General features: G+C 44.6%; 1 protein-coding gene and 1 long non-coding RNA gene across 4 annotated transcripts; both read left to right on the top strand.

The window, feature by feature from the left end:
* The first annotated feature begins 263 nt into the window (after nucleotides 1-263).
* Nucleotides 264-2,085, top strand: LOC128626899 (uncharacterized). Its single transcript, XR_008391007.1, has 3 exons — nucleotides 264-320; nucleotides 910-1,034; nucleotides 1,811-2,085. It is a non-coding gene; the product is annotated as an uncharacterized LOC128626899 (long non-coding RNA).
* Nucleotides 2,086-3,612: 1,527 nt separating this feature from the next.
* On the top strand, nucleotides 3,613-11,687 carry C1S (complement C1s). Of its 3 annotated transcripts, none has more exons than XM_037167840.2 (12): nucleotides 3,613-3,784; nucleotides 4,637-4,806; nucleotides 5,033-5,240; nucleotides 5,436-5,613; nucleotides 6,443-6,568; nucleotides 7,015-7,214; nucleotides 7,422-7,575; nucleotides 7,953-8,068; nucleotides 8,478-8,556; nucleotides 9,094-9,222; nucleotides 9,941-10,015; nucleotides 10,489-11,687. In XM_037167840.2, exons 2-12 carry the CDS (start codon nucleotides 4,802-4,804, stop codon nucleotides 11,286-11,288), a joined length of 2,070 nt encoding a protein of 689 aa, XP_037023735.2. In that variant the 5' UTR covers nucleotides 3,613-3,784; nucleotides 4,637-4,801; the 3' UTR covers nucleotides 11,289-11,687. The 3 variants fall into 3 exon arrangements, with proteins under 3 accessions (XP_037023735.2, XP_037023737.2, XP_037023734.2); XM_037167842.2 differs by having other exon boundaries at nucleotides 4,653-4,806; XM_037167839.2 differs by having other exon boundaries at nucleotides 4,724-4,806.
* The last annotated feature ends 971 nt before the right edge of the window (nucleotides 11,688-12,658 follow it).

Raw genomic sequence — 12,658 nt, forward strand, 5'->3', positions numbered from 1 at the left:
GAAAAATAACCAGACGTGTCTCACTCCGCCTGGCCCTTCCTCCTCGAGGGCTCTACAGAAAGCACGCGTTCTCCGTTCGGGCAGGTCTCTCCTTGCCTAGTGTTGTCTGTATCTAGAAAGAAAATTCTGTTTAAGTCTGGGGTTCAGTTAACCGCCATTTGGCTTTTACACAAGGCTATTTCCTCTATTTTGGCCGTTACTACTATCAAAGAGAGTATTTTGACCTCTGTTGGCTGCTTTTGTTTTGTTTCTCAGTTTCTCTAGAACTTGGATCGGGAAGAGAGCTGCTGTTACTCAGCCCCCTCAGAGACCCCAACATTGTGAGTACGACTGTGTAGAACACTGGCGACTATTTTCCGAAGTGTCCAATCACACCATGTACACGCGTGTCAGTTTCACTTCACATTGACACGGAAGGTTCTCATTTCTGCTCTCTGTGTCAGCACTGTCATGTCAGCTGGGCTTCAGGTGGCCCTGAGGGCGACAGTAAGCCACGTTGTTTTTACCCACCATACTCAGCTGATCACGTGACATGGCCCGGGCTCTTTCAAAGCTGTCACTTATAATTGAACTTAAAGTATACTCCTCCCGCAAAAAGGGTTTCTTTGGGAAAAAGAGAAAATTATTGGGAACATGCAGACATGGCGAGTCCTGTGCAAGTTCGCTAGAACAAAGAAGAGGGGACTTTTTTATAAGGAGGAAGAGAAGTTAGGACTGTTGCAAGAGTTCTCTCTGTGGGGAGTGAGAGCTCCCCCTACAGGCCCTTCAACCGCCAGTCTTGGTTGAGGTCTCGATTAATTGTTCTACACACTGTTAGAGGTTTGGTCTTGAGTTCTTGCTGAACTGGGGAAGGAAGCAGGGTCCAGAGATGCCATTTTGTGAGTGATTCCTTGTCTCCTTGAACTTTAGAGAGACAAATACGATATTTCATTGGTATGGCAAAATTAAAGAAGAGAAGACAAAACACACGTGAAGGTAATTTTTCTTGCAAGTGTTGAATTCAGAAGTAAAAGGAGGAGAAATCCTGGACACTGGTAAGATGCCCTCTTTTTTGTAGCTGTATAGTGAAGTGTGCTCTGAAGCTCTTGAGGAGAACGATGCTGCTGTTGCTGCTGTTGGTATTTGGAGATGAGGTTATTATTTATTCATTAAGGGCTTACTGAGTGCCAGATATATGCTGAAGGCTTAGTACACATCATCTCACTTAATCATGGTCAGAGGAGGCCCTGACAATGGTAGCTATGTTTGAGGTAGGTAATATTATTCCCATTTTGCACGTGATGAAGCTGGAGCTCAGAGAGATTAAGTACCTGCTTAGCCACACAGCTAAAAGCAATTAGTAAATGATCTGGCTCATTCATTCAGTCAATCATTTTGCAGGTACTCAGCCATTGTTCTTAGTTGTAAGCAACAGAGACCAATTCTGCTAGATTTTAGAAGGAGAATTTATTAAAGGGATCCTGGATTGCTCACAGAAATGCCAAGAGGTGGAGAGCCAAGCACGGAAGCTTCGTGGCAGGAACAATGGTCAGAACATGGCTGCTCTGCTGCTCTGGCCTTTGCCATAGACACTTCAGCCTGTGATGTTTATTCACTGGGGCTGGATGCTGGATGCTGCTTGCAAGCACACCCTCGTCCTCTATCCTGCTGCAGCCACTACTGTCCCCAGAGGTTCTGTAGTCCCTGCTCCTTGGCATCCCTCCCTCTGCATTTAAAGCCCAGGCAGATGTCTTTGATGAATGAAGTGTGAGTGCCTGGGATGCTCTTGGGACACATTTCTTGCACTTACATCTTTTCTCCTGGGTGGCAGACCTTGCTCCCCAGACTCACGAAGAGGAAGTACCCAAATGTGGTAAAGATGTTCAAACGCTGGGCAGGCAAAGGAACGACCATCTGTCCATTGACTATATGAATGACACTTCCTGACATGGTATGAATACAAAGATGGATAACACCCAGAACCTGTCCCCGGAGACTGGATCAGCTTATAATTCTTTCCCTTTTGGTGGCTACATTTATTTGGCATCACATAGTCTGCAAAGTCTCTCGCTCTCATTGTTTCATCAGGTCCTTCCTGACAGCTATATAAGGTAGGCAGAACTGATATTATCTTTACTTTATAACTGCAGATGCTAAGAAGTTAGGTATTGAGCCCAAGGTCTCCCCACTGGGGAGGATCAGAGATAGGGCACGGCCCTGTCCCCGACTCCAGGCCCCGTGCTGAGTCAACCAGAAGCAATGCACCTACACAAACACCATGCTTCATGGGGTCCCAGGCTCATGGTTTCCCCCACGTTTTAACACTTCTGAAATTAGGATGCATCATACAATCAGTGGTACACCATAGTGTGATTCACAGCTTTTTTATTCCTAGTGGTATGTAAAATAAGGGAGCATCTTCAATTCGTGGAAGTTTCAGATTCAGTGGAATGAAGTCACTGGGATAGAAAGTGATAAGGGACCTAGAGGAGAGCTGGGAGATCCCAGAGGGCTTTGTGCTGATGCTGTGCAGGCTCACCCTCCCTTAGTCCCTTATCTGCAATTCTAAATACCGAAAGGCTCTGAAAAAAAAAGTTGTTGTTTTTTTTTCACCCAAGTTTGGCGCCGATACTCATTGGGCAGCAAAACCTGACCTGAACTGATGTGAAGTAATTTTTTAATTTTTTTAAAGTTTATTGATTTTGAGAGAGAGAGAGACATCAATTTGTTGTTCCACATATTTGTGCATTCATTGCTTGTATGCGCTCTGACCAGGGATCGAACCCACAACCTTGGTGCATAGGGATGACACTCTAATAAACTGAGCTACCTGGCCAGGGATGATGTGAAGTAATTTATAATTATGAATAATTTATAAATATAATATATAATTATAACTACATTATAATTTTAGTTATTCTACTGACCACGAAGGTCAGTCTGCATAGCTGCGGACATGTTTGATAATGATTTGTGATCCCAGCCCCTTGAGGGGAGGGAGAGGAAGAGGCGTTACCTGATGTTGGGTCCATGTACTGCACTGTCTTTCTAAAAATCTTAACATTCTGAATTTTGCAATGTATCTATACTCGGGGGGGTTATGGATAAGGGACTCTGGATTGTATCTGAACTGGGGCTTGATTGGTGAATAGAACTTACATGTTTGGAGATAAGGAGGGGATTTTAGGAAGAAGTAAAATCATCATTCCATGCCAGCTTGGGTCTGGGTACGTCATTATCCAACCATTAAATATGTTTGAAAGGCAGAGAAGAGCTGCATTACTGATAACTACTTTCCCTTAATTCATGATTCATATATAACCGGAGGGTTGGACTTTCTGGGTTTGGCTTTCTCCCCACAGTATTAATCCCCACCTTTTCCCACAAATCAGCTGACTTCTCCGAAAACTCTAACACACCCTTTGGCTGAAAAAGAGCATTAGGCAATCGGTGAAATTCCCCATTCCCTGTTTCTCTCTCTGTAACCCTGGACAGAGGAATCTCAGGCCTGAGAGAAGTATGCAGTTCTTGTTTCAAAAGCAGAGGGAGCTCCAAGATCAAGGCTGAGTTACCCTTTTCCTTTCTCATGGTCTCCCAGCCCCCTCTTGTTTAGATCAGGGAATTTCAGACATGCACACTGGAGTAGAGAATCATACGAACAGAACCAGACAGGGAGGCCGGCAGAGGTTCCTGCAGAGGGAGCGTCCAGGCCCCGTGCTTCTCTCCCCAGGAGCCGGCAGGGTCGCCCAGCATGCCCACTGGCAAGAGAGGGGACTGACCCACTTGCTCCCATCAGCTTCTGAAGGTAAAACCTTAAAAACAAAGAGCAGAGCTTTGATGAAGGAAAAAAGAAAGGCAGAAAACTTCACATACGAAGGTTTCAGGCAAAGACGGAGGGCTGGAAAAAGCAGAATAAAAGGAAGACAAAATATAGATAACCTATTTCTCTTAGGATGACCTCATCCACCCTCACGTCACCCCACCGCCTAGCAGTGTTTTCAGGGTTCACATTTAGCAAAACTTTTCTAGGAACTGTGGGAAGATATCTTATCTTTTTAGTAAAGGGCAAAAAAAAAATCTGGAAAATTAATGTAGAAAATTGAGGGAATACTTTTGTTTTTCTTTTATGATTCTTGTAAGTCAGTTGCCCCTCTTCTCCTTTCCCACCCAACCCTGTCTCAGACCACTTCTCCCAAGGCCACCGCCTCCCTCTAGAGAAAGAAGCCCATTGCTCCATCCACGGCCATTGGGAGTATCCATAGATATGCACAAAATAATGAGCATAGTAAAGAGAGCTGGTTTGAAGTGATAGGGGGGTTAATTGTCAGAAGGGGAGAGAGAAAATGTCCTAGGTGAATGGTCATAGTAGGGAAGGACTCCCGGAAATGGGAGTGTAAATGGGGATATTATTCTGTGAGGAGAGGAGAGAGACTGCTAGAGTGGGGGGTCAGGGTGCGGGGGAAGAAGACTGGGAGACAGTACTCATTCTTTTGGAGAAAAACTGGGATGAGGCCCAGAGAAGCAATGGGAGAAGGTATGGTTAATTTTAGCCTAGAAAATCAGTGGAAGTGGAAACAGGAAGCGGGTGAGAAGACAGGTGTCCTATGGTGATGATTAGGGATGTGGCTCGGTTTAACCTGTTGTTATTCTTACGGAGGGGACCCTGGTTCCAGGTGACCCTCTACTACCAAAGCAGGGGCCTGTGTTTGCTAGACAAATACAGATAGGCCTACTACCTCTTTAGCTCCAAAGTCCAGAGGTGCGCAGAACCGGGCCCAAGAGACACGCTGCTCACCAGCTCACGCTGCACGAATTGCCAAGGATGTGGTAAGTGATCACGAGTCTACAGGGATGCGCATGTCCAGTCTCTTTATCTTCTTAAGAAAACAGCTCAGATCTGAAGCTTGGGATTTGGTTTTATCTGTGCCTTTTTGCTCTATTTCAACCTAAGATTCTTCTCCATGTGCTGTCGTCCTCCCTGTACAAATGCTGGAGCTCTGCACGAGTCTGCTGTACCTGTGTCACCCACCTCTTCGTATGCCCTTTTTCCCAGGTGCATTGTGCTGTTTTCCCTTTTGGCATGGGTGTACGCTGAGCCTACCATGTATGGGGAGATCCTGTCCCCTAACTATCCTCAGGCATACCCCAATGACATAGAGAAGTCTTGGGATATAGAAGTTCCTGAAGGGTATGGGATCCATCTCTACTTCATCCACATGGACATGGAGCTGTCAGAGAACTGCTCATATGACTCTGTGCAGGTAGAGTATACAAGCACCTACAGGGTGGGCGGGGGGTCAAATGAGAAGGATGCAGGAGGGAGTGCCACGGGCATACAGTGAATTGGAGTCACATAGCGGTGAGGTGGCATGTGTTCTGCTCTCTTTGTCCCACTTTCTCTCGCCTCTGTATCAGACTGTGACCCTTTCCTAGCTTCTCTTTGATGCTTCTCTCAGATAATGTCAGGAGGCCTTGAAGAAGGGAAAATCTGTGGACAGAGGACCAGCAAGAATCCCAGTTCCCAAATTGTGGAAGAGTTCCAAGTCCCAAACAATAAACTCCAGGTGATCTTTAAGTCAGACTTCTCCAATGAAGAGCGTTTCACTGGGTTTGCCGCATACTATGTTGCTGTAGGTAAGGCCCACTCTTCTCTATTGACTCACTGACCCGGCTAAGAGGTTAGAAGCAGGGTAGACATTGAGCAATGCTGTGAATACAGATTCTCTTTAGAACTCTTACAAAGTATAGACTTGACTTGGATCCCTCTAGGAGTTGCTATTATGAAATTCAAGCACATGACCATATCTTAGTGGTGATGATATAATGTTAAGAATAGATAATAAACAGTAATTTATTGAGAGCCATGGGAGATGGGCACTGTATTAGGAATTTTGTGTATATTAATTTAATCTTCACCTCAACTCTTCAAGCAGGCATTATTATCTTCATTTAAAGATAAGGAAAGGGAAGACTAGGAAAGTTAAATATCTTACCAAGACTCACACAGGGAATGTGCAGTATTCAAACCCATTCAATATATGGCAAACGAACCTTCAAATTCTGTGTGCTCTACACCTAAAATAAAGTCAGAACATCTTGTAAAGCCAAGCTATAGATTAGATTTGAAAGAAGTGCAAACATCATCCGAAATAATAAATGTAGTCATTGTTCCTCCCTGCAGAGGACATATCAACATGTTTAGCTTGCAGAGTGTTTTCTTTGGAGCAGAAATGTTCTGTTTGTGAGAGAGGTCAAAGGTCTCTGGCAATGCGAGCTGTGCGACGGTAGGATATGACTCTGGAATCGCATCTCAGGGGAGTAATAGAGAATAATACCATCCTGCAATGAAAGTCTTCAAGCAACAAGCCTTTCTTACTTTTTCTTGCCCTTGTAGTTTTGGGTTTAACCACATTCTTCCTGCTAGGTCTTTGTCCTTGACCTCAGTGTTTCTCTACTTTTGTAGATATAAATGAGTGCACGGACTTTGCAGATGTCCCTTGTAGCCACTTCTGCAACAACTTCATTGGTGGTTACTTCTGCTCCTGCCCCCCCGAATACTTCCTCCATGATGATATGAAAAATTGTGGAGGTGAGTTTGGCATTGAGAGGGGTACATGGTCCCTGGGATTTGGAATAGCTTAAGGCTTCAATAAGGGCTTTATCTACTCTTCTGATTTTGATTAGCCTTGACCTTGATTTGGCATCTACTCTTAGTTACCTGAGGGGGAGCCTCAAGAGTAGAGGAAGGCAAGATTACAGAGACAAGTTAACTAATTGGAAAGGGGAGATAGATGGCTGTGAAGAAGTACCAGATGTCTATCTGGTGCTGTCCATACTGCAGAAGCCTCTATCATAAGCAAGGCGATAGAAGCCCAATAGGCCCTGGGTAGCTCTGCTAACATGTGCTGGGTGTGTAATTGCTGTGCATGGGCTCCAGTCAGGGACTGTCAGTTCGTAAGAGGAGTCATAGAACAAGAGAGAAGCTTCTTTGCTTGAGCCTACATCTGATGCCCCCTTTCTCTTTTTCTCTCTTAGTCAATTGCAGTGGGGATGTATTCACTGAACTGATTGGGGAGATCACGAGTCCCAATTATCCCAGTCTGTACCCAGAGAACTCACGGTGTGAATATCAGATCCTGTTGGAGGAGGGTTTCCAAGTGGTGGTGACTGTGCGGAGAGAAGATTTTGACGTGGAACCGCCTGATTCGGAGGGCAACTGCGCTGACAGTTTAGTTGTGCGTGATGGGTGATTAATTTTCCTCCTAACTCCCACGGAGAGATTTCTCCTTGAAGACAAACTATCCTTCTTTCTGCCCTTTCTTTTCTCTCCCCTTTTGTTTTGTTTTATATTATTTCTATTTAACTCTCTTACTTTTATTCTTTCCATTTTGCCTCTTTTAAATCTTGCTCTCTTCTGATTTTATCATTTCATGTCCTTTCAGTTTGTTACAAGAGAGCAGCAGTTTGGTCCTTACTGTGGAAATGGATTCCCTGGGCCGCTAAGGATTGAAACCAACAGTAATGTTCTTGATATAGTCTTCCAAACAGACCAAACAGGGCAAAAAAAGGGCTGGAAACTTCGTTATCATGGAGATCGTAAGTAACCTGAAAGTTATCCTTTGGTTGGTTGTAACGAAGTCCCTGGACAAAGTAAAAGCACAATAGGCAGGTTGTTGTGTGGAGGGATATCCTGATTACTCCCCTTCTGCAGCAAGACTTAAACCTGTCAGTGGTTACTAGAAATGCCTCAACATGTAGGAATACTTCAGCTGGACCTATGAGGGCAGACAGCTCGGGGGGGGGGGTGGTTAGTTAGTAATGCCATGTTATTTTAGACATCCCCACATTGAAATGTTAGGAATCGGGATTGAGAATGACTGAATGATTTTGTAAAGTGTGAGAATGGTGTAAATAGAACAGAGATTATCCAATTATTTGGTTAACTTTTTTTTTTTTTTCCTGTCCTTTCCAAGCAATCCCCTGTCCTAAAGAAATCACTGCCAATTCTTTTTGGGAGCCCGAGAAGGAAAAATATGTGTACAAGGATGTGGTGAAGATAACCTGTCAGGAAGGGTTTGAAGTCGTACAGGTAGAGTATTATTAGGGGCTTCTCCCTGACTCCTAGGTGAGGATGAGCATCCTGGAATTGTCCTGTTGTTCCGAATGTATCGAACGTTCTCGTCTAAGCAAGGTTTAACACCTTCTCCATAAACAGAACAGCTCAGGATCCTTAGTCCTTCCTTGTGAGTCGGAGAGCTCCTTGCCAGCCTGGCATTCTCTCTGTGCCCTCCGTCTTCCTGCAGAAGGGAAGCTGCTGTGCTGTGGCAAACTTTTCTTTTAGCCCCAACTCTGGGTACTTTGTGTCATTCTGCTAAGATGTCTCCGGGGTTTGCATGGTGAGGATTCCTCCTTGACCCAAGGCCAGAGATTGATTCCATTTTTGATTTATTTTCCATATACCTCCTCGTAAATTAATGGTAACATCTGTCATTCTCTAGGGAAGTGCCAGCTTGCCACATTTCTATTCTACTTGTCAAAGCAATGGAAAGTGGAGTAATTCCAAACTGGTTTGTGAACGTATGTATTTCAAATGTTGAGAAAAAAAGTCTCAATGTTTTTTTTCCCTCTCTCTCAAAGGGAATTGAAAGATCAAGATTCAGATGTATGATTAGTTATTAGGCTCATGAGAGTGGGTTGGGTTTTTCAAGGGAAACCAGTCATGAATGTCCAGCCCTGATCTGGTCCCAGGCCAGGCTGGCAGGTTTCTTTAAAAAATAAGAGGCTGTGGGATTGGTCATTAATGGCACCTTGCAGGTCTATTCCTGGCTTCTTTAGGGGCTTCCCTCAACCACGGAGAACCAGGCTCCTCCCTGTAGCTTGAGAAGGGGCTATCTTAATTGGCAGGAGTCAGTAGGCTGGGGAATTGAGTGATGCCAATTGAAGAGCATGGCTACAGAGAAGCTGGTGTGGAGAATCATTGCAGGTTCATTATGGATGTGGGAGTGGGGAAGGGATTAAGGCCATGGCTGAGAGGATGGGACTGGCCTAAGGACCAATGGCTTCCTGAAAGGAAGTGGCTATCCCAGCCATCGCTCTCTTGCCTTCCTCTTGTAGCTGTGGACTGTGGCTCCCCTGACCCCATTCTGAATGGCAAAGTTGAAGAACCAGAAGATACTGCGTTTGGTGCTGTTGTTCACTACACTTGTAATGAGCCATATTATTACATGCAAACCGAAGAAAGCGGTAGGTTTCTTTGACACGAGAGAAAAAGAGAAAGGGTGAGAGCGTTGGAGGGCAAATAGCACAGTCTTTCTGGGTTGGAGAGAGTTTGAGAAAAATGAAGGAGATGAGATGGACTCTGTTCATCCTCTTGGTTTATTCTAAAGATAAAGATTTTCTTTAGAAAATCTTTAGAAAAAGGGGCAGGGTAGGTTCCACAGAATGGTTCATAGTGAATCATAGAGCTTTGCAACTGTGGCAGGAGTCCCCCTACAATATCCATTTTCATGTGGCGACCCAGCGTTGGGCCGATTATTTGCCGTAGAGCCCCCAGGGGTAATGCTTCCCGCTTCGAGTCACTGTGCTAAGATGACTGGCTTTCTTGGTGGAAAGACTTTGGTAGTGCTAGAGGAAGGACTGGATGAGACACAATATGTCCCAGTTCATTGCTTTTAATTTAATTTTAGTTAATTAATTTTCTTTCTCTTCTTGAAGCCCTTTCCCAACCTCTATCTCCCATAACCCTTTTCCTTCTGCTTTGGAGATGGTTCCTTTCCCTTCCCAGGCAGGAGAGGGGCCAGAGAAATCATCTGGAAGATGTTCTAAAGATTCTTTTCTAGTTATTTGATGTAATGTCCTTCTAAACCCCAGAGGAGCTGAGGCTCTGAATGAAAGCTGTGGGCGGGGGGACAGAAGACAGAAGTGGTGGTGAGCGTGCCCTGTGTCCCTTGTGCTCTTCCAGGGGAGTATCACTGCGCTGCGAATGGAAGCTGGGTCAATGAGCTGCTGGGCATAGAGCTGCCAAAGTGTGTTCCAGGTAATCAGGGCTCAGGCTTGGGCGGAAACCATAGTCACGGGTGCGAGTAAGTGGGGTCATCTTCTGAAAGTAGCTGTAATCCTCTTGGGAAAAGACTTAACAGTCTGGGCCTACCAGGCCTAGCTGAAGTGGAGACAATCATGTAGATGACGGGTAGCAGACAGGCAAGATGAGTTGAGGAGAAGAAGGCTGTCCGGCAAAGCCAGGATAATAGTGATACCTGACCCCGCACATGGCCCGGGTCTAAACACTCTGTCCCGGAGCCTGCTTATGAAACTGGCAACATGGGACTTTTGGTCCTTTAGGTGGGTTCAGATTGAGTCAGCCATTGGGAGGGTTGACCAAAGACAGGGTTGGCAATATTGTGTTAGAACACTCTGAAGTCTGGCAGGTTTTCGAGTGGTTGGAGGACTCGTAGGAGACTAGCAATTTACTTCCTGCTCCCTGCCCACCTTGTTCTTATTCCTTCCTAGTTTGTGGCATCCCCACTCAGATGTTTATGGGAAAACAAAAGATATTTGGAGGAGAATTTGCACATATTGAAAATTTCCCCTGGCAAGTCTTCATTTCAAGCCCTCGGGCTGGTGGGGCCCTCATTGATGAGCGCTGGGTGCTGACAGCTGCCCATGTTGTGGAGAAGGAGAGGAACCCCACAATGTATGTTGGGTCCACCGATGTGAACCAAGAACAACTAAAAAAAGCCCAGATGCTCACTGCTGAGCGTGTGATTTTTCATCCAGGTTGGGAATTCCTGGAGAACTCAGACACACGAAAGAATTTTGACAATGACATTGCATTGATACAGCTTAAAGACCCAGTGAAATTGGGACCCAAGGTCTCTCTCATCTGCCTGCCAGACAACTCCTCCAAATACGACCTCTCCAAGAATCTCCTGGGACTGATCTCAGGCTGGGGCAGAACAGAACGCAGAGATCATGTTATACGGCTCAGAGGGGCAAATATACCCATTGCTACTTTACGAGAGTGCCAGGAGGTGAAGCCCAAAAATCCGAATGAGGATATAAGTAGCTACGTTTTCACTGACAACATGATCTGTGCCGGAGGCGAGAAAGGTGTTGATAGCTGTGAGGGGGACAGTGGTGGAGCCCTTGCTATGCAGATCCCCGGTGAAGAGAAACCCAAATTCTACGTAGCTGGCTTGGTATCCTGGGGCCCCAAATGTGGGACCTATGGGATTTACACTCGAGTGAAGAACTACGTTGACTGGATAATGAAGACTATGCAGGAAAATAGTATCCCAAGTATGAACTAATCCGCACATGTTCCACCAGCCTCTCCGAGGGCTGGGACCAATCTGTTGCTTTCTGTTCCTCACACTATTCTCATTATTTCACCATGACTGAGAGAAGACGTAGGAGTATGATTTAAATGGAGCTTGGGTGCTGGGATACACGGCTGGAGGGAGTGTTCGATGATGACATCCTGTCAGTTGTTCAGTGTGGCGTTAATCGGTGGAAAGCAGCACCGGGAGGGCCCTGCGGGGCAGTGAGGCTGCTATCTCCATGACTGCCTGGTGTTCCAATCCCGCCTCTGAAATTCACTGTGGGCACACCCTTGACTTTTTGTTTGCCTTTTATCTGTTCAGTGTTCCACTTACTTTATCATTCTCAGTGTCTACTATCTACTTGTAATAAAGCAGATTTGTAATCCAGTCCTGGTTGATTTATTCCACATAAAGACCTCAGCACTATTGCAAGAGGGTGTGATGAGGGGGGCTGGTGTATCATGGAAATTCAGGCATTTAGCACTATATATATATATATATATATATATATATATATATATATATATATATTTCTAGTGGTAATATTTAATTGTCATGAAAATGGGGAATTCAGCGTTTCTCCTCTCTTCTAATAGAAATTTAGTAAATATTGTGGATTAGCATGAACATCACCAATACAAGGTACCATATTTTTTTAATAAAAATCACTAACCATGCTTGAACGTCATTGAGAAGTCCATATAACAACAGTTAGAATTGGCTATTCAAATATAAAAATTTGAGGTATAAATTGTTTCAATATGCCTTCTGGAAATTAATTTTCCTTTACTACTCTTTTGTATAATACAATATTATGACTTAATAAAAAAGGGAAAGAGGCCCTGGCTGAGCAGTGCCATGGTGTAGACTGCTGTCCCTGTACACCAAGGTGTGGGTTTGACCCTTGGTCAGGGCACATACAAGAATCAACCAATGAATGTGGAAATGTGTGGAATAGCCAATCAACGTTTCTTTCTCTCTCTCTCTCTCTCTAAAGAAATGAATAAATAAAAATTTAAAAAAGAAAAGAAAAGAAATGAAGCATGATCTTATCTGCTTTCCTGGCAGTTCCAGTCCATTGTTCTGTCAAGCTGCAATGTTACCTCTGGGCTGAACTGTGCACCAAGAATTTAGAGCAAAGTCCCTGTCAGGATAAATCCAAAGACTCTCCCTTCTGTTTTTTTTTTTTTTTAAGGGAATGGAAAAAACCCCACAAAACTCCTCCTGTCCCTCAAATGATTAGTGATGAAAAATAACCACACATTAGAGACTCCTTTTTGTTGTTGTTTTTTTTTTTTTGATTCTCATTCAAGGACACTTTGTCATTGGTTTTAGAGAAAGGAATGGAGGGAGGAAGG

This window comes from Artibeus jamaicensis, unplaced genomic scaffold, assembly GCF_021234435.1.
Source record: "Artibeus jamaicensis isolate MK-2021 breed Jamaican fruit bat unplaced genomic scaffold, CSHL_Jam_final contig_233, whole genome shotgun sequence".
NCBI classification, from domain to species: Eukaryota; Metazoa; Chordata; class Mammalia; order Chiroptera; family Phyllostomidae; genus Artibeus; species Artibeus jamaicensis.